Source organism: Dicentrarchus labrax, unplaced genomic scaffold (genome assembly GCF_905237075.1).
Source record: "Dicentrarchus labrax unplaced genomic scaffold, dlabrax2021, whole genome shotgun sequence".
NCBI classification, from domain to species: domain Eukaryota; kingdom Metazoa; phylum Chordata; class Actinopteri; family Moronidae; genus Dicentrarchus; species Dicentrarchus labrax.
Window position 1 is genome coordinate 20,628,519 of NW_026136704.1, and position 27,842 is coordinate 20,656,360.

At 38.9% G+C, this 27,842-nt stretch overlaps 1 protein-coding gene across 1 annotated transcript; it reads right to left on the reverse strand.

The window, feature by feature from the left end:
* Positions 1 to 571: 571 nt before the first annotated feature.
* ptgir (prostaglandin I2 receptor) lies at positions 572 to 27,839 on the reverse strand. The gene is made up of 3 exons (XM_051396937.1): positions 27,592 to 27,839; positions 26,347 to 27,403; positions 572 to 3,692 (listed from the first exon to the last, which is right to left on the reverse strand). The coding sequence occupies exons 2-3, from the start codon at positions 27,190 to 27,192 to the stop codon at positions 3,393 to 3,395; spliced, it is 1,146 nt and encodes a 381-aa protein (XP_051252897.1). The 5' UTR covers positions 27,193 to 27,403; positions 27,592 to 27,839; the 3' UTR covers positions 572 to 3,392.
* Positions 27,840 to 27,842: the final 3 nt, after the last annotated feature.

Below are 27,842 nucleotides of genomic sequence, written 5' to 3' on the forward strand. Positions count from 1 at the left end.
TAAATGAGGCTTTGAGGTCATGAGTTTCTAAAGATGGCAAACCAATATTATTACATAAAAATTTGACTGTTTACATGATAAGTTGTCATCATTCATCTCTTGAATACAGTATTGTTAATGTTGCATGTCATTTTTATTTGCGTGAACCCTCCTTATTTCCCACATAAACCAGCACTTTCAAATGTAAATATTTATCTGTCAGTATTAACACTTTAGCTTTCTCTTACTCTGAATCACATGTCTGTTACTATTTTGTAAAAATGTCACATTTTTACACACACACACACACACACACACACACACACACACCATTTTCCTGCTGCATCATGACCTCTGATTGCTAAAAGTCAAATTAATAACATAAATATTTTGTGTACAAAAACAAGATTGCTCAGGCAATGCCCTCTAAAATCACTAAATGTTCTCAAACGTGGTGAACATATAAATAAGAACACAGACCTTAATGGGAATCTGAATGTTGCTGTTATGTAATGTTGCTCTCTCCCAAACTTTTATTTATGGAGAAAATGTAATTTCCAGAGTAACTCAACAAGTCAGTTACATGAACTACTGTTTCTACATTCTGACTTTATTTAATTTGGACAAGTTTTACTGAAACTTGATATACTGGAGAAAAATTTATTAGGTTATATAACTTAATTTCACTTTCAACATCTCCAAATAGCTACAGTCTTATATAACGGAGCACCACATGTCAAATGAATGTTCCCCTGTAGTCAAGGTTGACGTTAGGGTTGTAACAAGACAGAAACAAATTATAATCTAAACTTAAACACAATCATCTTTTGTTTATGTTGTCACTGCTTCCATTTCATATACTGTAAACGCACAGCAAATGTGCTCAGGTCCCACGACAGTTAAGACCTATACATGAGCTGAGATAAAGAGCAGTATGTTTTTTTGACTGTTAAACATCACAAAATCAGCATAAACATTTAACAAAACATCTCTCTGTTTCTCTTTGGGAACATATACAGACATAAGTTGTGAGACTTTTTTGAGTTTTTTTTTTGTATTATTAACACTTTATTTCACATGAACAAAATGTGTACCATATAATGAATGCTATTTTGTTTTCTAAAATCAATTCTTTCATTCATTTTTTAAAGGATTTACAACTCAAAAAATTGCACCCTCAAGGGTCAGATGTGCTAGTGGTAATGTGTATGACTTACCTCGGGATCATAAATGACTGAGCATTTAAAGACTATAAAGCGAAAAGTGAATGTGCAACACAGACAAAAAGGAAAACAAAAAAAACTGAACTCAAATCACCACGTCTGCACTCCACTGCATAAACCAAAACAACACAATTGCAAAGACAAACATTATAGCACAGTGTAAAAGGCATAAATATACTACATTTAAATGCAGTTACAGCATTAAAGTCAACAACAACGGACTAATTCTCACAGTGCCTTTTGGAGCAGCAGAGTTTTTCAAACACAGGAGGCTCTTAAGAGACCATTCACAGACAATCATCATCATAGATAGCTTAGAAATCAGTGAGGGTGAGAAGGAGGGGTGGAATCAAAAGTTCATGCAATACATTGAATATGAAATCAAGTCTAGTTTGAGACTAAAGGGACCTTTTAAACTGGATTGACTCACTTTCAGGCATGGTTGGGAATCGTCCTAAACTTAGTCTAGTCTCGGATTATCCAATCTTTTCACTAACTTTACTTTTCATTTCTTGCATTTTTGGACTGTGAGAGGGCTTAGATGATTTTAACAACAACAGTAACAATAGTAATTGATAATTTTTGAACTGACCACAACGACCGACAAGATGAAATTCGAATCTATTTGTACATTTATTACATACATCATATTCATGTTTCATAGTACTGGCAGTCTGTGCTGCAGGTGGAACAGTGTAGTCTGTAAGGAAACACCCCTGTGTTATTTGATCTATTTCAACAAAGAGCAAACGGCACTATGAGTCAGACAAGTACTTTCTGATAGGAACAATTTTCACAGGTACAGTGTAAATGCAACACAGCTAGGACCCAGACTTCCATTTTTATATTCCAGTAGTAACTAATCCAAATTCAAGATTTGTGTTTTTGAAAATCACTCTTTAGCCTCACTAGCGTTGTCACTCTAGAGATGGAAATGTCATCCATCTGTCCTCCACTTTGGTACTATCAGATGGATTGCCATATTTGGTGCCATCTGTGGTGCCAAGAGCATAAATTGTGATCACTTTATAGGCCCCTTAGCTTTTCATTTAGTGCCATCATAAGGTCAAAATGCAATTTGTCCAATACTTTGGTTTATTTAATTGAATTGAATTGAATTCATTTTTTTTGTTTAGCACAAATTCATAACAAAAGATATCTCCAGACACTTTTCAAATGGAGTAGGTCTAGACCGTACTCCTTATAAAATTTATGACCAAATAAACTGCAAAAATTGATGATGAGTCTCAGCTGTGGTTTGTTGTATTGTGCTAATAAGCAAATGTTAGTAAGGAAACACACTAAAGTAAGATGGAGAATATTGTAAACATTGTACCTGCTAAACGTCAGCATGTGTATTGTCATTGTGAGCACATTAACATGCTGGCATTAGATTTTAGCTCAAAGTAAAGTTGTGCCAAAGTGCCTTATAAGGACAGCAAGTGGGGCTGTAGACTTTTAGTTTTGTTAAGACGTGATTATTAATATTTATACTGCACTTTGTCTGAGGAACCTGCTTCATCTACATCTGTTCATTTATTCAAGTGACAACTTCTCCTCATTTTAATAAAATATGTGTCTCTGTTGCATCCCTCTCACTGATGATGGATGCATTATAATTCTGGTCAAGGGAATTGGATTACCAAGTCATCAACCCCAGTGATGACAGGGAAATAAAATACCATCTTCTCGTTGACTGTGACCTGCATCTCATTTAATCAGTCCACTAAATCAAGAGTTACCTGGCCAGTACCTTAGAAGAGAGAAAGAAGACAGTATACATTCATGCATATTGTGTACCCATATAGCTTTACCCGAGTGCATATATTCAGATTTTTCAGTATATTAATCATAGGCATGATATGGTTTGATGTGTTCCTTAGTGCTAAATTACAGTGTTGTTTGTTTTATGGCACAACGTTGAAACCGTTTCCATCAGTCAGTGGAAGTTTCAGACTTAGTGCAATCATTCTTTCCAACGTTAGTTCATAGGGAAAATGGAACGCGACATATAGCAGATTTCCACTGGGACAGATACTTCTTTGTCAAAGTCTTTCTGTCGCGAAAGGGTGAGCGGAGAACTCCTGTATGCAAATGTTAAACTTTCATTTCAGAATGCACCAATGTTTTATCAAACATGAAAGTCTCCTAGCCTCCAGTGACCCTGTACAGTTGAGGATTTCTGTTGGGTCACAGAGGTAAATTGGAGTACATGTTGGTCTGTGGAACTGTCGCGTCAACTGTCACATCTGGAGGGTTGCGCTGAATGTAATTGTCAAGGGGTAAAGACAGAGCGCTGTGTGCTGTTGTTTTCACAGCTCCTTTGCTGAAGTGGCAGCTCAGCAGAGAGCAAAGGTGGCGAAACACAGACTTGCGGCAGATGATGAAAACCCAGGGATCCACAATGGGGTTGAGGGCGTAGAAGCGGAACGCCGTCAGGTTCTCTGTGTCGCTGCAAAATGGGTGTATGGCGTTGATAAAACCTGCAATCTGAAGGAAGAGAGGGTTGGGGTTAGACAGAGTCTTTGCTATTCAGAGATTACAAATGTTCAGAAGGTTCTCCACACGTCACCAGTTTACAGAGCACAGGCATCCCCTCTTTCATCCTGCTCAGAGTTCACATAATGTAATGCCAGGAAAATACGAGAAAACTGTGTCTTCTGTTTTAACCGTTACTTATCCAGAGCAGGTTTAGTAGCATGAATGACCATCTGTCCTCAGCCATTACAACACACAAATACAGCCTATTATTTGATACCGGTCATTTTGGTGATTTGTTACTAAGATTAGGATGTATTTTAGAAAGCTTACATTTATAGTATTCAGTAAAATGTTATTTGAATATTATGGGACAAACAACGGTTCGGAGAGATCAGTATTATATCTTGTGTCATCACACTTAGAGCAGGTTTTCTTTGGTGTTTTGGGTGTGTTTTTGTTTATGATGCCTGACTACTAGCATACCAGGACAAGCTGACAAGTGCTTAATCAGTGACTACTGTTGGAAAATAATCAGTGACAATTTTGATCATCAGTTAATAGTTTCTACCAAAATATCAAAAACATTTGCTGATTACAGCTGGACTATTTACAGCTGATGGAAGACATTGCATTGGGCTGTGGTAAATGGTGAGGGACATTTGTCATTATCTTTTTTTGTCGTAGACCAAATTATTAATTGACTAATCAAAGAATCAATATATTAATTACAAAAACTGAAGCTTGCTCAGGGGACACTGTTTTGGTAACCCGTTGTCACACAAGATCAAACATATTGTCTGCTGGATGGAGCCAAATCGAACTGATTCAAGTCTCTGTAACAGCAGAACACGATGGACTTGTCGGCACTTTGGTGTTAAAACCAGATGAGGATACTAACCGTGTGTTTAGTATAAGTGTCAGTTGAGACTGTGGTTAGTCTTGTTACCAAATGTCAACATCCGTCTCGGTATGCCAATGCAACGCGCTCTGTGGGAACATGCCTTTAATCTTCAGGAGTACAAAGTGTGCTGATTACAGATGCTACACAATAAAACCACAACTTTTTCCTGCACTGACCTTTAAAATATGACACGCCACAGACAGGCATTCTAGACAGCTGCAGCTGGCTGCTTATTCATCCTGGGCAGAGACAGGAGCAGCAGCTGGCCCAGGAAGCTTCTTTGTCACCTCACTCCTCTTCTCTATCAACAATTCTCCATTTCCTCCATGAAATATCCAACAAACACTGGACTAATTAATGGCTTGTGCTGATTGAGTACTCTTGTGCATTGGTGTAAATGTTTCTCTGTTGCTATGGCCTGGGCTGAAAACTAATAAGCTAGAGACAGAGTAAGAGGGGCCAGAGCCAGGCCAAACCAGACTACCAGAGGGACCAGACATGGTACTGACTATGTCCTCTCCATGCTCATTAAATAGCTAAACTCACAAGGATGTGGTCGCTTATATTGATCTACATCTACACCCACAAGAAAACAGGGGGAGAGAGAAAGAGTCTGACATCATGCAAACACAGAACAACAGCAATTATTTTGTGATGCTTCTATGGGGATGGTGAGCTCAGTGGCAAAATTGCTTAAAAACCCTGGAACAGTGTTGTCATCTTAGAGGTCAGAAGTGGTTACACTCCAAGTGGAACAAAACAACGCCCGGATGTTCCTGACTTTTTAGGAAGTTATCATATTGTTTCAGGTTTTGTGAAATTTCTTGAATTGCACAACCGATGTTGGAGTCTCACTGATTCCACAGGCTTAATACCAGAAGTATTTATGGATTATAATAATACTCACACAGACACACACGCGATCAGAAATGAGATATACACAGATCGAGATGACGTGGCCTCAGTTTCCCCTTCCAATAATGTTTCCTTGCAAGAAACCAACTTCACATTTTGTAATTTGACCCGAAGCCACCTCTTTGTCACAGTCAGTCAATTTTCCCACATCAGTTACTCTGTTCATTTGCACTGGCATTTAACAGAAAATGTCAAGTTATGTAGGCTAATGAATATCTCCAGGATTGGGTTGCACCCTCTTTTCACAAATCCATTAGTTTGTGTGTTAAGTTCTTTCTTCTTCAGTTAGCTAACAATTACACTTTGTAGTTACTAGGTGTGATTATTTAGTAACAACTAATGTAAGAAGTTGCCTGTGTGATGCAACACATTTTAATTTAGTGTTGTGTAAATTTTGCACCCTTGTTTGAACTCAAACAAAGTGCAGTTTGAACTGGCTCCAGTTCCATTTGGAGCTTTTGTCAGGATATCAGCACAAGACAGGAGGCACAAGATCCAATACATGTTTCAAAAGCCTCAGAAACAATGTGAAAGATGTCCTTTTTGGACAAGAATCACAACACTATTAATTGTCTTGGCTTATCACCAAAAAAACAAGCCTTATACAGGCAACAATTTGTTATTTGAATTAATACTTGAAGGAAAAATGAAACGTGAGCCTACTGGCATAAAACACACTAACAAACACAATGACAAATGTCTCTTTTGCTCAACGTGCAGTTATCGTACACTTCATTCATCATGCAGTGTTGCCAGAAACTTTTCAAACAGAAATGCATCCTCATACGCTCTCCATCATCCTTGCCCTTGTTGTCTCGCTCCACATTACCACCCTCACCCTTGCTGCTGCTTCTGCATGCCACCCTGCCTCTTATGGTTGTCTCAGCAGACCTCAAGCCCCAGCAGAAAGGGACACTAATCACAAGCTGTCTTCTCCAAGCACTACAGGCTGTGGGGCCAAAACTGTGAGATGTCAGACTCTCCTTAAACAGGAGCATATTAATGTATCAGTCTGTGGATGAAGAGCAGGCCAGAAACGGTACGCAGCAGGCGAGGATCAGGGTGAATATTCTGGAGAACAAAGAATCGTGTCGATGCAGAAAGCTTTGATGGAACATACTGCGAGCGAAAGTAAATTTGTTCATACGTGTCCTGTATAAACAGATGCATATAGCACAGTCACAGACGGATGCACACACATTGAATGTTGTACATGTGCAAACACGCTCATTTATTACCATCCACTGCTCTGTGATCTTTATCTGGACTCATATCTTAAACTACTGTCAAATAAATAATTTTAGGACTGCAACTAACAATTATTTTAATGTTTGTTTAATCTGCAGATAATCTTTTTTTATCAAATCGATTCATTTCTCTATAAAATGACTGAAAAAATGTGAAAAATAGCATATCCTCACAGCTGGGGAGCTGGAAATAGGAAATGTTTCGGCATTTTTGACTTAAAAGATGAATCAATTATGAAAATATTTTTCTGTTTATCGATTTACTGACTAATCAATCACTTCTTTCAGGTCTAAATAATTTAACTGAAATCTCGACTGAGACTCTTCATATACCTGGACCCAGCTGGTGTGAATGGGTACATCCTGGCAGAGACACATAAGATGCTATTTGGGGCTGATGACTCCTGTGTCTTTCAGGAAACAGACCACGTAATGGATGTCTACACTCTATGACCCATTATTTTCCATCTTCTTGGTCCTGGAGGACTCTTCCCAACTCCTTCTTCCTGATCCTGTTTCACTGCAGAATCATTACATGGGGATGAGAGGAGCCAGTGAAGAGATTACAGGCCTTTCACAGAGGACTGTTTACAGCAGCGAGCAAGCACACAGAGAGAGAGGGAGAGTAAGGCTGCAGTCTTGCACAAGTCTTTAAAGGAGTTTTTCAACATTTCCGGAAATATGCTTATCTTTCCAAGAGTAAGATGAGAAGATTGATATCAGTCTAATTTATTTTTGTTAATCCAATAACTGCTTTTTGGTCCACTTAGAGGTAGTGAAAAACTGGAAACACAACACTAATATATTGTCATCTTTTAAGTTAATATGGCAAACCTGATAGCAAACAGTTGCTTATTTACACATCCAGCAGACATGGATAATGGAAGCATTTATTCTGGAGTGGAATATGATAGAAGAAGTCCAGTATTCACTCACTCACTTATCTTCGTTCAGTTTTGGTCTCCCAACAACTCCTGAGGAAAATATTTTGTTTTTTTAACAGCTAAATGTTCCACTATTCGGTAAATGTGTTTGTCTAACTTCGTGTGTCGTTTGATGCCGAGCAGGTAATGTGCGGTCGCTTTATCAGAGCCTTTTCACTCAAAACAGTGAGAGACAATCAAAACAACAAAGCTGCGCTCTGTAGTCTTATTGTTCAGCTAATAACATGCTAACTTACTGATCTTCCCCTTCTGCTATCTGTGTTTAACCGTATTCAAAGCTAGCAACCTGAAAATGGCACGTTGCCTTCATCCTGATCTGGTCACAAACAGTACGAACGTAAACAACCTTGCAGCTGTTATCTTTCTTTTTTTGCGAGAATTTCACCATTTTAATGCCATCCTCCACACCTGCAAATGTTCAACCAAAACAAGTCCCCAACACTATTTTGCAAGGGCTTAGCACAGCCGACGCCATTGGGATTCATTCAAAGAAATACAAACAAGGGGTTTTCCTCCTATGTGATGGGTTCAGCTAAAAGTGTGTCATTCTGGCGATGCAAGACTACAATGTACTTAACGTAAAGGCATGAGACTAATATCAAGAGATGATATTTTACAGAATATTGAACTTTTCCTTTAGAAAGAGCTGCAGTTTGATGTGGAAATTAGGCCTAAGTATGACAAAGAAATACGGTTTAAAGGTGTGTGAAACGAAACTAGTTTTTAGGTTGGAGACTGAGTTCTTTAAGCCAGGTTTATTCAGTTTTTCCATTGCACCTCTGCTGTTTCCATTGCACCTCTGCCCTACCTCCTAATCATTCAATCAGTCAATTTCCATCCTTCATTTCTTGTAACTCAGTATGAAGTTACAGTTCAGAGAAAGTTCAACATTAATTCAAAAATCTTTACACACTGTCCAATAAAGTGCATTGATCCAGGATTCCCAAGAACATTGGTGTTGATTGAACACTGGATTCCCACCCACTGCCTTCATTTCAAGTCAGTCAAAGAATTAAATATAAATGTTTCTCCCCCGGCTGTCTGACCTCTGCCACAGATTTAGTTCCTCTAGGACCACATAATAATGCTGGTGGAGAGTCACACGGTGGGTTAATGTAAAGGAAAGCGTGTTTCTGTGCTGTAGGGGAATTTCACAGAATTTCATACTCTGCAGTTAGAGCGTGAGGAGGTGGTTTGTGGCGTGTGAGATACAGAAAAAGATACAAAAGAAGAAGAATGAGTGGGTGTGCGCTAGCGAGAGCGTTAACATGCATCTGGTTCATGTAATCAATTTGTACAGTAAGTTCTCCTCAAGCTTTGTTTAGTGGCTTTTTCAACACAGAAAGCATATCTCTAGCATCACAGATGTCCTATAAATGTAAATGTGTTCTGTTTCAGGAGCAAGAAAACATTAAAACACGTGGCAGAAACACAAGGAAATAACCTCTGTTAACTTTCATCAGGGGAATTTCCCTGTCTGGACATCCATTAGTGAATTTCCTCTCTAACAAGTGCCTGAGACCGCAGCGAGTTACCTGAAGCAATGAGACCTTTTATAGCGTTTTCAAACCAGTTGTAGAGAACAGTCATCACTGCGACACTCAACTATCTGGGAGGAAAAGTGACCACAGGTCAAGATAAAATATTTTTCATACACACACACACACACACATACTTGCCTTCTGCTATAAATCATGCCTGTTGTTTTATTCTTCATTCTCTTCCTCAGTTTGTGAAAAAAATGACATATCAAATATAAGATGCAGCTTTTATGTCAACAGAATCTATATTTATCACCTTTTTTTCTCATGAGTAATGTAAAGGGAAGAATTTAGAAAGTGGCCTCTGAAACTGTCACTGTGAGGAGTAAACTGACATACATGTGAAGCTATAAGAGTTGCTGTCGACTTGACAACTGATGTTACCAAATATAAAGAAGAAGTGAAAGAAGCTGTGAAAGCCTGAAAACCCAACTTACAAATTGAAATATGAAGTGGGCTGATATGTCTCGATAAGAAAGCCCTTTGGCAATGTCAAAAGGACGTTGCAACCGAACCCAGCGCGTTAACCCCTTCTCTTCAACAGAGATAAAGCTGCAAGAGGTTTCTAATGTACTTACTTTATGCTGCTGATGAAAAAAAAGAGAAACTGTAATAGCTTTAATGTATGCGATTGAATTGCAGTGTTTCATTTCACTACTTGGAGCTAATTTAGATCCGTTTTTTGGTTTTGTAAGACAGTTGGGTCACACAGAGCCACATGGATGGCAATTACCCCCCACTTTTTTATTTCCTGGCCCTGTGCACACTTCATCATTTCATTTGCTAACCACTGAGCACTAGGCAATAAAAACGGTGTATTTTATTTTCTTTGGCAATGAACACACATCTACTTGAAATAATTTTGTTGTTTTAAAGCGATACGAGTTTATTCATCATTTCTATCGCTTATGACAACAACCTCATTACTGAGCTCGGGGAATGTGACAACATCTGTGATAACAATATAAGGGGTCAGACAATGAGATCAGTTGTTCCCAATCTTTTCTATCATTGAGTAAACCGACGACCCCTGACTAAATGACATATTTTATGGCTGTTATGGATATTTCATATTATATTCAATGCATAACAATAACAATTTAGAACAACTGATAAACAGTGTTTTATTAACCTGAATACTGAACACAATAATTGCATAAAGTTTGACAAGTGATTTAGAATAATTTTGAGCAGATTTTTCCCTGTGAATATAGTTTTCTTGATATTTCTATAAACATTTATATATTTCTTTGTTTGTATTTTTTTTTTTTTTTTTTTTTTAACAATCACATATACTTAATGGGCTTCTTTTTGACAAATTCAGTGTTTTCTTCTCCCTGGCCATTGTTCTATTAGCAGCTCTTTGCTTGTTGTAACTGTGTACTTTTCTAAAGATTCACAAGGCTGTTTAGCAGAAAGTGAAGGCTGTCTGAATATAGCTTGTCTTCAGGTCTTCACCATTCTTTTATCCTGTGAGGTTTTATTAATTGTATATCTTAAATAATAATCTAAACATTTAAAACAATTTCATTTAGTTTAGTTTTTCAGTTTTGAGATATTGGCTTACTTTATTTTTTTCGTACACGCCTTAAAATCAAGAAGGCCTAGCGAAACCCTGTGAAGCTCTGGCAACCCTTAGTGGGCATTGGGAACTAGTGCTTTAGACCACTTGTATATTTTATATATTAACATTATATAATGTGGCTGAACTGGTTTAATGTTTTTTCTGCTCATATTGATTTCCATGTCACATTTTCCCAATTTCCTAAAAAAAAAAAAAAAAAACTGTTCTGTTATGTTATCACAACATATAGTAATGATGGGCTCTACTCTTATTGTAATTCACCTTCCAGTCACCATACAGGGTATAAAAATCCCAGGGGCTTAGATATGTGTGTTGGGTACTTGAAGCTAAAATGTATAGCTTTTGAGGTTAAAATGTGGTACTTTCATGTCATCTGAATGCTGGAGTATTGCTACAAGTTAAGACTGACACTTTTACTGTGGCTCTGTTTATATGCTGCCATTAAGTGTTACTGATCTGGTTAGCGGCCCGCTACCTTTATGACAAGGCAAATAAAGTCTGTTCAAATCACACCTGGCACTTTTAAATTGCATGATGTACTTCACCCCAAGCGACTTTAGTGTCTAATTTCATTACTAACAAATGATAAATTAGATGTGTTAAGACATGATATTTTTTTGCACACAACAGTGCATAACATAAAAGTGACATTGGATATTGGGTGCATGATTATTGTTTTTGGAACATCGTTTCAATTACTTCTCACTGTCATACAGGGCATCAATGTGTAAACTTTTAACCTGTTATAGGTTGTGTTGGTCAGTCATTTGAATTAGTACAATCAAATCCAGATGTAAATGTCCTGTTTAATATTCCAGATAATTTTATGTGGCATTTAAACAAAGTTACTTGATGAATACATAATATAACAGTACATAACAATCAGCCAAGTCTTGACATGCCGGCCTGCAGTTTCCTCCAAAGAACAACAAACCAGAGCTAAATCAATCTTTCATTTCAACACACAGTGTGTAGGTGTTTTTGTTTTGTTTTGGGACTCTAAAAACAAACATGACATGTTATGCCTCATTGAACTAAAATGATGATAGGAATATCACAATGTTGTTTTTGGTTAAGCACAATAACATTGCATAAGTAACGCCAACTGTTGAGTAACATGCAGCATAATGGTGTAGATTACAATGTCACTATGAAGTATAACCAACAACAGCTCTAACTGTGCAGGTTGGCACAATTCAGACTGTGTTCAACAAATCTATTTTTTCTTAGCGCTGCTAACATGAATTGAGGAGAACCAGACGTGCTTCCATTACTTGTAAATGTAAAATAAATGCTAAAAAGTAGCTTTTATTTATTTTTTTCATCTTCAATTATCCTGGGAAAAGTTGGCTAGCTTGTTGTTTTGTTAATGATGGTCAGAACAGTTGGTATCCAGCATTCCTCACTGTCAATATCCAACTATGGGTTTTTCCAACTGGGCTTCTAGGACTATAAATCTGTGTGCCGGGCTGCCTGCCTGGTGGGCGTCAGCATTAAAGAGGCATCTAAGGCAAACTCTCAAACAGTAGATAATAACAAGGGTGGATGCCTGGATTATGGAATTCATCACAGACTGGTTGAGACCTAAATTTAATGAGGCGAATTTGTGACTAATAATAATTAAAAACGTGGTTTTAGTTTTTGTGTTCTTTACTTTACATTTTTCCCATCCAACGTCAGATTACAAGAAACCACAACATAATCAATGTGGAATAAAACACGACAACTGCTGTTAACATATAAAACATTTTTTTAGTGACAGATGAAACGATTGATACCACTATGATGTCTGTAAGGTAGCTGGTTGATTTAGTTTAAGTTAAACACCAGAAACAGCAGGACACAACTCGTCTGGCTCGGTCCAAAGGACTATTTCTCACTCTGACCTGTTGCCAGGTGACCAGCTGAGACACCGGAGAGTCACATGTAACAACAGCAACATATTTTTACCCTTTGGTTGTTGCACATTAAACAAATGAGATGTAGCATGTTTATTAGTGAGCTTTAAATGTGCTTGCAGGCAGATATTGTTACCTCTGAACTGAGCAGGCTAGCTTGTTTCCACCTGTTTCCAGTCTTTATGCTAAACTAACAGTCTGCTGGCTGTAAGCGTTATATTTAGCGTACAGACGTGTGGCGTCAATCTTCTTATCTAACACTCTGCAATAAAGCGAATAAGCTAAATCTTTAACTATTTCTTTAAATGTTATGTATTTGAGTAGCCAATGCAGTTCTCAGCCATTTTATCTTATTACACACACAAAAATTAGTCTATGAATATCTTTTCTGAGCTGCACATGTTAAAAAAATATAAATGGACTAAAAATAACTGATATGAGTACTAACAGTTTGTCAGCATTATTATAAAAAGCCAACTGTCAAGCTCCTGTATTTTAGGACTTTTAGAAAGTCTCTGGGGGGAGATGAGGGTGGGGAGATGATGATGGGGGGGGGGCTCATTCCCATCACATATTTTCAGGTTATTTGCACTAGTAAACATCAGCTAGGGTTCACTGGGCTCTGAAATCGCAAACCACAGAATCCGCACTGGCTGCCTGGTTGCAATTATCTTGTTGAATATGTTTAGTCCCTGTTGTCTGCATAGTCTGGCTCAGACGCTCTTTGAAGACAGAACTTTAATACGCAGGAGAAAAACTGTTTTGGAAAGCTCTCAAAGATGATTTCAGGATGCCTGTTCCCAAAATGTAAAACAAATACGTATTAAACCGGAAAACAGGGTGCAGTTTTCTGCAGTTTTAACATGCAGGAATAATCAGTTATTGAAAAAGAAAATCTGAGTGAGTCATACTGTGTCGTCACATCCAGGATCAGTTTTTGATTATTTACTAATTGTGATAGAAAAGTGAACACGCAGCCAGGCCACCGCACAGCACAAATATGTTTTTTAAGGCGAATGCTATGAATCATAGCCTATCTGATGCCAGCTGAAGTCAACTTCATAGAACAGGAAAGGGAATAAACCCCAGATTACATCCATACTTCCTTTACTCAGTGATTCGGTTACACTAAAAGATTTAACTTTTGTAATTAAATCATGTGGTTGAATTCTTATTTTACTAGTTTTTTTTCTACTTCTGATCAAACATTGATCTGAAACGTGTCAGTCTCATGTCGCCCTTAGTAATATCAGGCTTTTATTGAACTATATATCAGCAGTTTCCCCTTTTTCACACATCCCTCAGCACAACAACAGATGATCACCACACTGGTTTGTTTGATGTGAGGGTGTTGTATTTTACTGCTGTGTCTCAGCCAAGTCATATATCTCCATTATCTCCTGATCATATTGGCAAGGTGAAGTATGAAACAAGAATCCTTTTGTTCTCTACATTTCCCAGAAGATAAATGATTAAGTTAACACCAGGAAAGCCTTTGGATAGCCAGTTCCATTTCGGATACGTTTCTCAGTTAGCAAAATACCAGCATTTGTCCACGTGCAATATTCAATATTTTAAAACTCTTTATCTCTTCTCATTCTTCTTTATTAGCACACAGCAATGGACACATACAGGTAGCAGGCTTCTCGTTAAAGGACCAGTGTGCGGGATTTAGTGCCATCTAACAGTGAGATTGCAGATTGCAACTAACTGCAACCCCTTGACACAACTAAGGAGAAATTCCTGAAAAATATGAAAGACCCTATCTTAAGCCAGATAATCTTTATTTAGCACTATATGACCCTGCGTAGACTGTTTGGTTTTCAGGTCATTACTGTTTTGGCTCACTGTCATCCATCTCATACCATTGTTATTAGCTGCAGCAGGGAGCTGTTTTTAGTAGCCCTGAAGAAGCCAAAAAAAAATTTTAAACTGATTCATTTTATCAAGATTTTAATCCACTCAACTTCATAGATGTGAATCAGGACCTTCAGTATTTTGACTAATTAGCTTGTGAAGTACTGCAGGCTACATCTATACAGTGTGTCAGATACATTTAATTAACATTTCATACATGATACTCCTCAGCTAATTCTCAGCTTGTAGGTTCCTGTTGTGAACATTAATTAAGCTGTCACAAAAAAAACTACTAAAATCTTGAGGTGATTAGACATATTTGACATGTTATTTTAGCTTTTAGTGGTTTGCAAATGTTGAAAGGGAGAAATAATAATAAAAATATGTGGATTTTAATTTGAATGCAAAAAAATTGCACTCCATCCCTAGTCTACACCAATGTGCATATAACAAATAATTCATAGAGATAAAAGTTATCGAGCGATATAACTGTTTAGTCAAATCCTAGAAGTTGTCATGTTCAATTTTGTTTTCTATATTTTCACACAGTGACACTAAAAATAGATTACAAAGAAATTACATAGTCCTATACCTTCACAGCTTAAATAGTTTTTTATCTTTTTTATCAATATCAGTCTTTGCATATCAAGTGACCCCACGAGGGGTCCCAACCCTAAAGCTGAGAAACTCTAAACTAGGGTGTGGTGTACATTCCACACAATGCTGTTTAAACAATGAAGGTGTTGATGGATAGACAAATAACAGCGCAAACGAATGGCAAGAAACCAAAAGGACAAACATGGAAAGGACTAAATAATGGACGTACGGTAAACTGCTTCGTGAGAAAGATTTGCTGATATTTTCTCTATGTCTTGGCAACAACTGTGAATACTTTCAAACAACATCTCTGATAAACCCTATTTAGACACACAACCTGCTTCCAAAAAGTTAAATATTAATTGAAGCTTCTTTTAGAGGGCAAAGACGAGGAAGACACTATCCAAGAAAAGATGGAGAAAGAGAAAAGAGTTCATCTGGAATGCAGCAAAAATCCAAAAGCTGATGGTCTTACAGCATATAAATATACACTTTTTGATTGATTCTTGAACCTAGGGGTTCAACTAATGACTGTATGTATAATTGATTAATCCATTTATTATGATGTCATTTAATCAATATATTTTAAATGTAATGACCTCGCAAATAGTTTGCTTTGTCCAGCAAACACTCCAAAGGATATTTTTGAAATTATCTTCGACTGAGAAGCTGAAACAAAAAAGTTTGGCATTCTTGCTTGTTACAGTTTTGTTTATCAGTTATCACCATTGTTGTTGATGATGAATTTCTGTCAATCTATTAAATTAACTGACATATTGGACCAAATGTTTATGTTTCAAAAAGTGTTTAGCAAGAGGAAGTGGAAGAATCTCTCATATACGCTTGTTTATAATATGAGTAAGTGAAGTGGAATACATTTATACCTTCTGCAAGCCTTTGAAAGTTCCTTTCATTCATCTTTATGTTGTTTGTCTCACTGTTTTCTCACCTTTTTGCTCTGTAATATTGACAGCAATCATCAACTGCCCTCCTGTCAAATATCAGAGTGAAAACTACCTGAACTTTAAACACAAATGAAGACACGGTACAGCATCTTAGGCCGACTGCTCCTTCTCGTACTTGCAAATTGATTTTAAAAAAATAGAAAAAAACAGTGTGGCATGTTAATAATTTATATAAAGTTTGCCTGAAATCTCAGATCATATAAAAGAAGCTGCATCAAGCAATTTAAAAAATAAAAATCTGTATTTTAAAATAGCAGCTAACTACATGTCTCTCCAATAACTCCTGCAACAACAGCTGTTCAGTTAGAGGATGATTAACTAAACAAATGAGTCTGGAGGCAGCTATCGATTGGAGACGGCAGATTTATTCTGGGCTGACTGCTCTTCATCTCCTAAAGACGCAAGCACAACTAATACCATTTGCCAAGATCAATAATATTTTATTATTTGGTCGATGTAATAAACTGTTGGACGTTGAGAAGGAGATTCTACGAGGAGAAGTAGAACGTGTGCACGGATTTTAAGCTCCCATAACTATAATTATCTGTTGAAACATACCTCATTAAATACATGACAAACAAGTGTAATTAATTACACGTGCATCTTGCTAAAACTAAACAGTGTGCTGATTCTACTTTTGCCTTATCTCAAGGTGTTAACCTATTTCCCTTTTTAATTCCATGAAGCTATCTTGCACAGACGCACACAGCTTAATGAGGATGTGGTTCTGAAACACACATGGGTTTTTTTTACATAATTTTTTAACAGTACACAGCAGTGTTAATTAACTGTAACTGTGTCCCAACTGACACAATAACAATGCCGCATGGGAATTTAAATTACCGGTACAAGCCAAATTTTGACTCACTGAGACATCTTGTTACACTCTGCCATCTCCACTGACACCCAATGGAATACAGATGTGATCTAAGTGGCAGCCCACTGTCCTTTAATGAGTCATGAAAAAAAATTATATTTACTAATATGCACTTATCAATGCAATAGTATTAAAAGCAGAACTTATGTACACTTCTAAAACCTCACCAATGAATTTCCACACATCATCTGTTGCAACTACACATGTTGCCCACACTGCTGGGTTTCTTGTTCAAGGATGTTTGTGTAAGTGTGAATGCACGCCAAGAGGAAATATTTGGGGAACCTACATGTCATACTTCCAATACTGAAAATGTTGATTATTCATAAAGACACTATGGATCTTGCAACCTTCATAAAGAACAACATATTTTTACTATCAGTTATATTCAGCAATTAAGGGCATATAAATTAAAGGGTCATCAAGAGTTCAGCATGAGGGGACTATTGCATCTAATGGTATTTTCTCCCTCTACATTGCTTGGTTTTACATCAAAGTAATGTTTTCATAATGTAGCTGCAGAGAAAATATGTGGTGAGGAGTCTGACTGGAAGTAGACGGAGTTCAGTCGGGACAGAGAATGCATAATACATGAACACTCAAACAGGATATTGTCGGTGACGCAGTGTCAGTGTTCAAGTTAACATTGTATTGATTTCAAATGCACAAAGATTTGGCCACAGAGTTAACAATGAAGCTGTGACGCATTATGACTTATTCAAAATAGGGCTACATTGACTGTTTCCACTTCTAGAGAACGATCTGTTTAGCTGAAATTAAATTTAGGATGACATGATGATTGAGGGGAAAAAGAGGTGAGTTTTAAGCTTATAAGACATTACAGTTTAAAGTGCATATAATCAATAGGGTTACATAAGGAAAGGTCTTAGTTCCCTTTATGCTACATGTAAAAACATACAACTATATATAACTTTATAGTAACAAATTATATATATATACTAAAATTATGTACAGTAGAATTGACTAATAAGTCATAAAAATAAAAACAGTTTTACATAATTGAGTGCTGAGGATGAATGAAGCAGTCTCACAGCCCGAGGGAAGAAGCTTCTCTTTCCAGATGGCAGCAGGGTGAAGAGACTACTTCTATGTGCTCTATGAAGCACTTTAGTGTCTATCAGTTTATTGTTTTGGTTTTCCAGCCCACAGCTTTACTGTTTTTAATTCGCCATTCTCATCAGAATTGTTTCCAGCTGCAGCTCCAGCTGTTTTCAGCACAAAAGCTCTAAAAAAAATCCACTATACACAGCCAAAAGTCAAAGTTAGCGAGTAGCTGGTGAACACAGTGGAGCATTTAGCAGCTAAAGGGACAGATATTTCCTTCAAGAGTTGGTTGAGACCAAAAACAGAGCTAAAAGAGAGAATAGTGGACTTACGTTTACCAGGTGGCCAGAAAAACTTGAAATGGATGTTATGTTGCAACATATCTGCGATTGTAAATAAGTAACAAGTTCAACTTAAAAGCTGAAGTATTTGCCGCTTGTTTTTGCTGCCGCCAAGTGGCCAAATAAATTAGTTAATACAGGTCAAAATCTCAAATAAAGGCGTTAAAGGCACACTATGCAAGATTTTTACCTTACTATAACAGCCTCAAAGTCATTTCGATGGTAAATGAACTTGTAGTATAGCGAATCATCCCGCAAAGCAGGAGAGGGACGCTGTTGGCAGAACCAGCAATGCAAGTCTGAAAGGTGGCGTCCCGCCAAATCTCGCGAGAATCACAAATTGCTTTACGGCGTGACGTGACATACATCAGCGACATAAGAAGCAGCCTCAATGGAAGACACTAGCAGGCATTCACTCAGACGTTACCTGGTCAGTAGACATCTTCGGAGTCTATCTTTGCCTGTTCGATGTCCGACGCTTCCATCCTACTGAACATGTACCGGTATACAGGGGGGAGGGGATCAGGGCGCGAGTACAGAGACGCAGAGCCGTATATAGAGACGGCTCTGGTGAGTGGTATTTACGACAGTTAACGTTAAATACCGTTAAGAACTCCACAGCGACTCTAGGGGTGGCTGTTTGACAAAACCGGACAACTGCATAGTATGCCTTTAAAGCTAATTAGACATGAGGCAGCAGAGGACTCAGTCTATTTCCGCTACAAAATGCATGAAAACTCTGCTGCTAGGTTCAGGTAAGCACACAACGGGGCCATGGGCTCATGAATATTTTTCCATCCCGATAACTAAAAACATACCATGGAACAATAACCTCTCCTGTTCTGTTTTTACCCATCTGCTCTCCACATCTGCCTTTAATCACTTTTTGTCATTCTGTGCCTCAGCCATTAAAAATATCTCTGGCACCTGCTCCTCTCTTGTTGTCCTCTGACTAAACCCTAAGGCCACGATCTGCAGCACCCAAACACTTCAAGGACACATTAAAGGGGGTTCAATATCTACACATCATTACCTCGAGGATCTTCATTGCTATCATTTGTTGTCCCACTTTTTCCTGTGTGGCTCAAACCGAGTAAAACATACAACAAACCAGGATAAAACTGGTAATGAAAGGAAGGATTAACAAGCCTGCAGCCTTGTGACTGCTGTAATAGGAGTAAATGTGTACATGTTCATGTTAAAGTGTGTGTGTGCTGTGTGTACGCTGAATGGAGGATTAAACGTCCACCACTAAGAAAGGTAATTGTCATTGTTCATTTCCCATAGCCAGCTGCTGACTGCAGAGCATCATCTTTCCTTATAGAAACCTGAACGAACCTCACTGACATTTATGTCCCAGCAGCACCTGAGGCACCCCGAGCACAATAGTTTGGGAGACAAAGGCTCCTGTCTTGACTCTGTTACAGCATCTCATATCTCATATCGGTACCAATACCATTACCATGACATTTTTCATTCACATTGAACAAAAAACAAAACACATTATGGTACAATTACTCACTTCAAAGGAAGAAGCTGTTCAAAGATCTGGGAGCAGCTGGAGAAACTGTGGTCACTTTACTCAAGCTGGACTAAAAGGATGAAATAATACTGAATACGAGCAGATACAGGTTAGCTGCACGGGCTAGCCAACAAGCAGCACAAAGTTGAACTGAAGAGATTTTCTGTTAGTATCAAAATTGGTGCCCAATGACAACACATTTTTGATGCTCTGAAGTATTGACGCAATTCTGTCAGTGCCATAACAGTATTGAAGTTCTGCACCCAGCCCTACATTAACTGCACCACTCCCATGCCGCATGGATGCATATGACACCTCAGACTCAGGCAAAGGTCATGGTAAACTACGCTGTTGTCACACAGACTTCAACCATTATTTCCACATTTTGTGTTGTAGTAGACTCATCTGATACCACTTCTGGGAGCCATTACAGGGATTTCAGCATTGAGTCATCTCAGACAACGTCTGGATTTGGGGACTTCCCCTCTTTGTCCACACTGATTTACTAAATCTGGATCCAGTTGGATGTTGGGAGTGTCCTTGAATAGCTATCATCCTGTCATTCTGCATATTTTCAACAGCATTCGAGTCTGGGCCTGTCGAGGGGGTTAAGAGCTCCTGGCTGTTTTGGAACAATTCTAATGTTGATTTAGTTGTATGCTTAAGGTTAAAGACCTGTAGGGTTATAAACTGTAACATTTATCTTAATGTTTAAGCTGTTTTAAAGCGGGATTTAATCAAGAATTAGTTTTCATATGGCTCCTTTAACTAGTTTGCTCAATCTTTCTCTCCTGAACAAGCGAACATGGGTAGGTTTTGCATCTTCAAACAACAGAACCTTTTGCTTTATACTGTTTCACATAGCTTTTTTACAACTTCACTCCATATGCTTTTGTTTGGTGGTTTTCAGCCTGTCAAAAGGCCCAGATTAATGAGGTGCTGCACTGACTCCTGGAGGCATGATGCCCTGTGACTGTAAATGTGTCAGAGCTGTCGTTTATCTTCTTCCTGACAATCATCACCATAGCCCAGTTTGCTCAGAGCTATTGGACGGGGTTTGGTATTTCCATATTTCTTTTCCAAATCACAGAATGTACTTTGCTCTTGTGAACCACCCCAAGACTTTTTTTTATTTATTTTTTTTGCATTTCAATCTTTTTTTGGTAGCCACAGGGGAGAGAGGGGTTGTGAGTAAGAGGATGCTCAGGCACGTCTACATCGGTGACACAATACACAGTCATGTTGATCGTTTCAGGCTATTTGATTGATCTACAGGTGGGACTTAAGGGCCAAATGGCAAATTGTGCCAACAAAAGCAAGGAAGAAGAAGACTGCTAGCAAGCAATGGTGGATGTAAACAGAAGGACGGAAGTGCCTTCAGTAAGTCCTTGGAGATGCACACAATGTGCTTTGATGAGAAACACTGAATATAAACAAAACTTTTTTTACATCTCCACAGGGTCTCTTTAACTCTTTTTTAAATATACAACCTCTTGTCTATCATTCTGCATGTAACGTACTGTAATCATCATAGGATCTAGCATTTTCACTTGGTGTAAATCATCTCATTGCAGCTGCTATGTAATACTTTCAGCAACTCAGCGATGGATAATTTATTTCATGGATCTTTGTCAGGGAATGGTATCATCTAACCTCATGCACACAAATCAATATTAGTCTGCTGACTAAGACACAGACATGGTAGCTACACTAATGGAAAACCTTCATGACTGATTCAGATCTGCGCTGCTCCGGATTACAGTTGAAAACCTGCTTTGGGGTTATTGAGAGCTTCTTATAACACTTTTCTCAAAACTACTGATTAACATGATAACGGGTGAAATTTAGAGCTTACAGTCTTGCGTATAGGTTGTGATATGAGTGTAGCACTTTACTGATCCAGGTATTGATAGGCAACATATGGGCCCCAGGCAGGTTCTGTGGTCCGCATAGGAACAGCAAGGAGAGGGGATCTTGGTGATGATCACATCAGTCTGTACCTGTCCCCCGGAGGAGATTTACTGAAGCGAAATAGGCCTAATGGAGTTGTGTTGATTTCCTTTTCTGAGGGAAACCGTCAATACAAATGAAACACCCGAAATACTCACAAGAATGTAAACAGCACTTAAATCATCAGGCCCGACAGTGCGGTGACTCCATGTAGGAGGATGATCAGCTTTAACACTAACCCATCTATTAAATCTTTGGATTTCTTCTTTTTGATCATTGTTTTAGTCTGTAGAAAATGGTCCATCAAAGCCTCTCAGAACCGGAGGTGACATCTTTAAATTGCTTGTTTTGTCAAATCAACAGTGCAAAACCAGAGGATAATACATTTACAATGATTAGGAAAAGAAAGTTATGTCATATCAATAGTTTTAGGGGGAAAGTGTTATAGGACACCCTCAAATTAAATTTAAAGAGCAAATGGCATTTGTGCTTAAACAATTAGCAAAATTGTTAATTAAATTTCTTTTGATCAATTTACAGTTTCAGCATTAATTCCTATCATCCCAATCGGTGTATTTAATGTATGTTAGTTCTATTAAATACATTTGGTGGTGTAACCTTACATAATGTGTTTATTATACTCGGAGGGAAGGCTTTAAATCAATGAAATTGTGTAGCTGTATTTTAAAATGTTTAACAAGCAGTAACCATATTTTCCATATGGCATTTGTAACGATGTGTCAATAGTCCTTCCTAGAACAACCCGAGAAGGACCTCATGTTTCACGCAACATCAAACAAATTAAATGTTCTTTCACAGAACAGCTGCAGTGATAACATTCATCACATCAGGTTCAATTGGTTAATGGCACTTTATCATTTTTTTAGCTGTCTACTGTCATTGCACATTATATGTACAGTAGGTTTAAATCAGTCAGAGGGGATGTATAACATCCAGGGCTGCAGAGTGACAAGCCTGGGAACCTGGTGTATTTCAATTAATGGTGAACAGGACAAACATTTACAGTAATTTTTATTATCTTGAAAGTTAGGTCAACCCACTACACAACCCACACACGAGCATCTCCACAAAACAACTTGAATTTCTGAAAAATTCCCACACATCTGATTATCTTTTACCACTTCTCTTGAACTAATGCCGACTGAAACGTGAAAATTAATAATTAATAATTAACACCAGTTAGTTATTAATAATTATTAATTATTAATTAATAATCTTGTTATTCACACCTCTGCAATGTACCTACCAAAGAGCTACTGCATAGATTTTTGTCCAAAAACCACTTAACAAATGCGAGATCTTGCAACGTGATCTGCAAAGTCGCCAACATTAATCATGCCTGAGGCAAAGAACGCTGGAAATAATAATGTTCTAATTACAATCATGCATCTCCTGTCTTGCCAAACTTGCTTTAAAAAAAGGATGCATTCATTTAATAGCACCTGCTTTACCTGCTGCCCACCAACATGCAGTCCCTGCTGATGAGGGCAAACTGCAGACGGAGGCGATTCTTCAGAACTTGAAAGCATCGTTTTCCAAGGTATATTAAGTTACATTAAAGTGCTCTGAGTAAACTAAGACTAACTGGAAACATCTGCTGGAGCAGGAACACATGGTTCGTGTTGGCACATCGTTGTTTATAAGCAAGAATAACGACTGAATGCAGCTTATATACTTGCATATGCAAAAGAGCGAACTCGCAAAGATGTGAACTGTGTCAGTGCTGAGAGTAGAGTCAACTTACTCTTACCTTTACTTATTCATTTTCACAGAATCATACTTTCTTGACAACATCTGTTATGCTTTCTGGCAAACTAACTGGTGTTAATCATGAGGCCACATCAGTCTGGAAACATGTTAAGTTGGTTGAGATGCACTCATTCACTCACTCACAACACCACTGAGTCAGTCTTTTTCAGTTACAACCACAAAGACTTTCATGCACATGAGCAAACAAGCACATAGACACACACGCGTCCTCTGAGATGACACATAAAACACTAATCACTTAATAACAGGGTCTTGAATTATTCAGAATGATGTATGAATGATCAGGCTAGTAACTCTAGATTGTTTGGCAGAGATGTTTAAATTATGAACATGTATAAGTAAATCTAAAATCTGTTTTGCAAAAAAGTATGCAAATTAATTTATTTTGGAAAATAAAATTGACCATTTACTGTTCCATTTATAAATTACTTTGCCATTGAGCTTTCTAATTTTATTTAGAAACTGAAACATAAATGTACATCTAAGACACATAAACGCTTTTGCAAATAGAGAAGTTGGAGTTTCGGTTTCCTGAAGCCTGACTCACGAAGTGTTGACAAGTGTATATCATTATCACTGTTCATTTCCCGGAGCTCTCTCTGCCACCACTCTAGGCAAACTGCCCTACGTGCACCGTGGGTTAGTCAAAACCTTCAAATGTTACCACAAACTATCCAGATGCAGACTATGAGTAGTTGGTGAAGGGCAAGAACAAGAACAATTTTTACTGCTTCCTGTAAACTAATTAATCATCCAGACCAGGCTAGGCTAAATATGTGAAAGCATGGATTCCTTTATAATATAACTCGCATTAATCACATCCTCCAGCTGGTTTTTAACTTCTCAAACTTGACTTTCGCCAGGACCTCTGGCTAATGTTAAGGGGCAAGAGACAGGAGGCTGGTTTAACTCCTGCCAGAGGAGCTTCAAGGCAGGGCAGGGACCAGTCTTCCAGGGTTGTCAGGTTGCAGTGACAGATATGGAGCTGAGTAGACGAATGCACAACACAAACATTCACAGTGACAGCGTGCCTTGTGTGGCGAAGGCTGCAGTCTCAGGCACACCTTATACTGGTGGAGTCAGCAGAGCAGAGCACAACCATTAGTGAGACTCCAACAGGGCACACAAACACATACCACAGCAACAAAAACATCAACGGTCGCCATGCCAGCTGAGCTTTTATGTACATAATGATTACATACCTGCCAACTTTTCAAAAAACCTTTGAGTGAGATTTTGTCGGGGGTGACTAAATTTATGCTGCCACACAAGTTGGTGGCTCAGATATCAGAGAATTGGAATTCATTTGATGTTGTACCCATGTTGTACCCTGCATTCTGGTGGTTTGTGGGGAGGCCCAAAGCTGTTGATAGGGGCAGCCTACTGGAGATGGACAATACTGATTACATTCTGAGAAGCAGACATAGCTTAAGGTCCATCCCCAGGAAATTTTGGATTAAGTAGATGTGATTTCCTGCATTCTGGTGGATTTGGGTGGTCTGCTAAAGATGTATCAGCAATACCTGAACTTATTCTGATTCATGTTCGGCATCATGACTTGTAGTGCCTTCTAGACTTGAGCTGAACATTCAACCAGAAAACTATTGTTTTTGTTGCCTAAATGACAGCCTGTATCACAATAAAGCCTTATTCATAGACCAGTGTTTAACATTTGACCTAGGTACCTGTAGGTTGATTGATATTTTGATTAGAATGGTATTAAACTAATTCTTAACTAAAACCTAACCTATGTTGTGAATAATTGTATTCTTAAGAGCACTTTATGATTAATGTTCAGCCAAAAACGGGTCTCCTGCTACTTGTTATGAAAGCTTTCACCACACTAAATCATGTTCACATGCATAAACACAAACAAATAATTTATATAGTAGATTTAATTTATATAGAGAAAATAGATTCTCCCGCTGTCTTTCTCGGTATCTCTTCTTCTGTCGCTAACTTCGGGGTGCCATAGACTGTATATATAGAACGGGGTGCAGCATATATGGGTGCAGCGCATAGGGTTCAGTGGCGCTCATCAGCGGCATCTACAGTCGGGGAGTTTAAAAAGGAACGAACGAGTCTCGGCCCCACATCGGATTTTTTTTGCGTGAGAAATTGGATGTGTGGTGTGAGTGTGTGTGAAAACAGGCAAAACCTTGTGTTACACGGCGAAAGCGTGAGAGTTGGCAGCTCTGATAATGGTTACAGAAAGAGGAGAAGGAATTAATTTTATTGATGTGGACTCATAAGAGGTTGGGGAACTCTCTAATACTAAAGTGAGCCTCCTCCAGAAGAGTGTGCAGAAAAACATTCCGTCAGGGACACGTGTTAATGGAACAAACCCACCAAAAATCCCCTTTTCTGTTCCCTTTTCAGAACAAACCTTTTTGCACCTCGTTTTCCCATGAAGATGGTTAGTTCATGTTTCAACAGCGTAATAAATGACTAAGGATGATGTCAGTTCTTTCCTCCTCTTGCAGTGAAATAAATCCACAAGATACAGACGCACCGTCATTCAGAGGTAAAAGGGGAAAAAATGCAGAGGACCACCACACAATGTTACACACAAACACACACACACACACACACACACACACACACACACACACACACGAGAGAGAGAGAGAGAGAGAGAGACTGAAAGAAGGTCAAATGTGAACTTACAGTGAGCGGCAGGGAGCAGACCACAAAGATGACAGTGATGAGCGCCAGGAGCACCAGGTGGTCCATCTCCTCTTCCCCCTGTCCGAACCAGGCCAGACTCAGCCTCTTCCTTCTCCCCATGGACCCGACCGAGCCGCGCCGCATTTTCTGGCTCCGGTGCATCTGGCACAGGCTGACAATCACCGAACCGTTGCACACAAACACCGCCAAGATCAGCAGTGCCATGAGAGAGGAGTAGGAGAGAGAGAAGGCCCGCACCAAGTTGGCCCGGTCAACCCCTGTCGCATCCATGTCGATGAAGCACCATGTCCCGGGACAGTACTGTCTGAATTTACCATAGCCGCTGTATGGCAGGAGGCAGAAGGCCAAAGAAAAGAAGTAAATAAAAAAAAGAGTGAACTTGGCGAAGCGGCGGCGGATGTGCACAGAGTAAAAGTAAGGATGGCTGATGGCCAGACAGCGGTCCACGGCCATGGCGCACAGGATGAGCGTGGGCGCCAGGCCGAAGAAGATCATAGCGAAGCCAAAGAGATTGCACAGGCCTTCGCCGCCCAGTTTGATCAGGGACATGTTGCGGGCGTAGCAGATGAACACAGGCGGGCTGAGGAGGCAGGTGCCCAGCAGGTCGGTGAGGGCCAGCCCGGTCACCAGGATGCAGAAAACCGAGGACCTGGAGCGATGCTCCTTCTGGTGCACCCCGAGGATGAAGAGAGCCAGGAGGTTTCCCACCACACCGGCCAAAAACATGGTGATGCTTGGTGCTGGCTTGTAATGTCCATCCACGGTGAGGCTGCCACTGCAGGTGGTATTGATGCACGATCCGTTTGACAGCATGCTTTTGTTCATGTTTAACGTGCTGAGAAGAAAATCGCTGCTCAGTGCGAAATCAGTAAGGAATCGGCAGACAGCAAAGGGAAACCCTGACCTATTGACACCATCATTTGGCAACTTAGAAGGCGGGGTATGGCAAGATCCATAATGCTGAGTTACACATGACTCGTAACCTTCCCCCCTCTCTCTGTGTGTTTTCTTTCTTGCAGACAGTTGTGTAATATTTCTGTGAAACAAGTGACACAAGAACAAATCTTAGTGTTCAGACATTAAACTCTAACCCCATCAGGGAGATATCACGATATTCGTTTTCTTCTCAGTATAAGGCATTTTTCTACTGCTGCTTACTAACTGTGCTCTTACACTGTGAAAGTCCCCTCCTCAGCACAGTTTTAGTGACTAATAATCACTCACCTTTCACTGACTCTGCCGGAAAGCAGCAATACTTGAGCGACTGCTTAAAAGTTCCTTCTTCTTCTGTCTGATCGTCTTCTCTTTTCTCTTCCTCCACGGATTCACACTCCTGGTTTGTTAAACATTAATAATACTGAGCTGATATTCACATGCGGGGTTTAAAACTACCGGTGTCGGTAACGTGTCGGCTGACAGACTGAGAGACTGACTGACTGAGCTCTGAGTCTCCTCTGCTTTACTCTCTCTCTGTC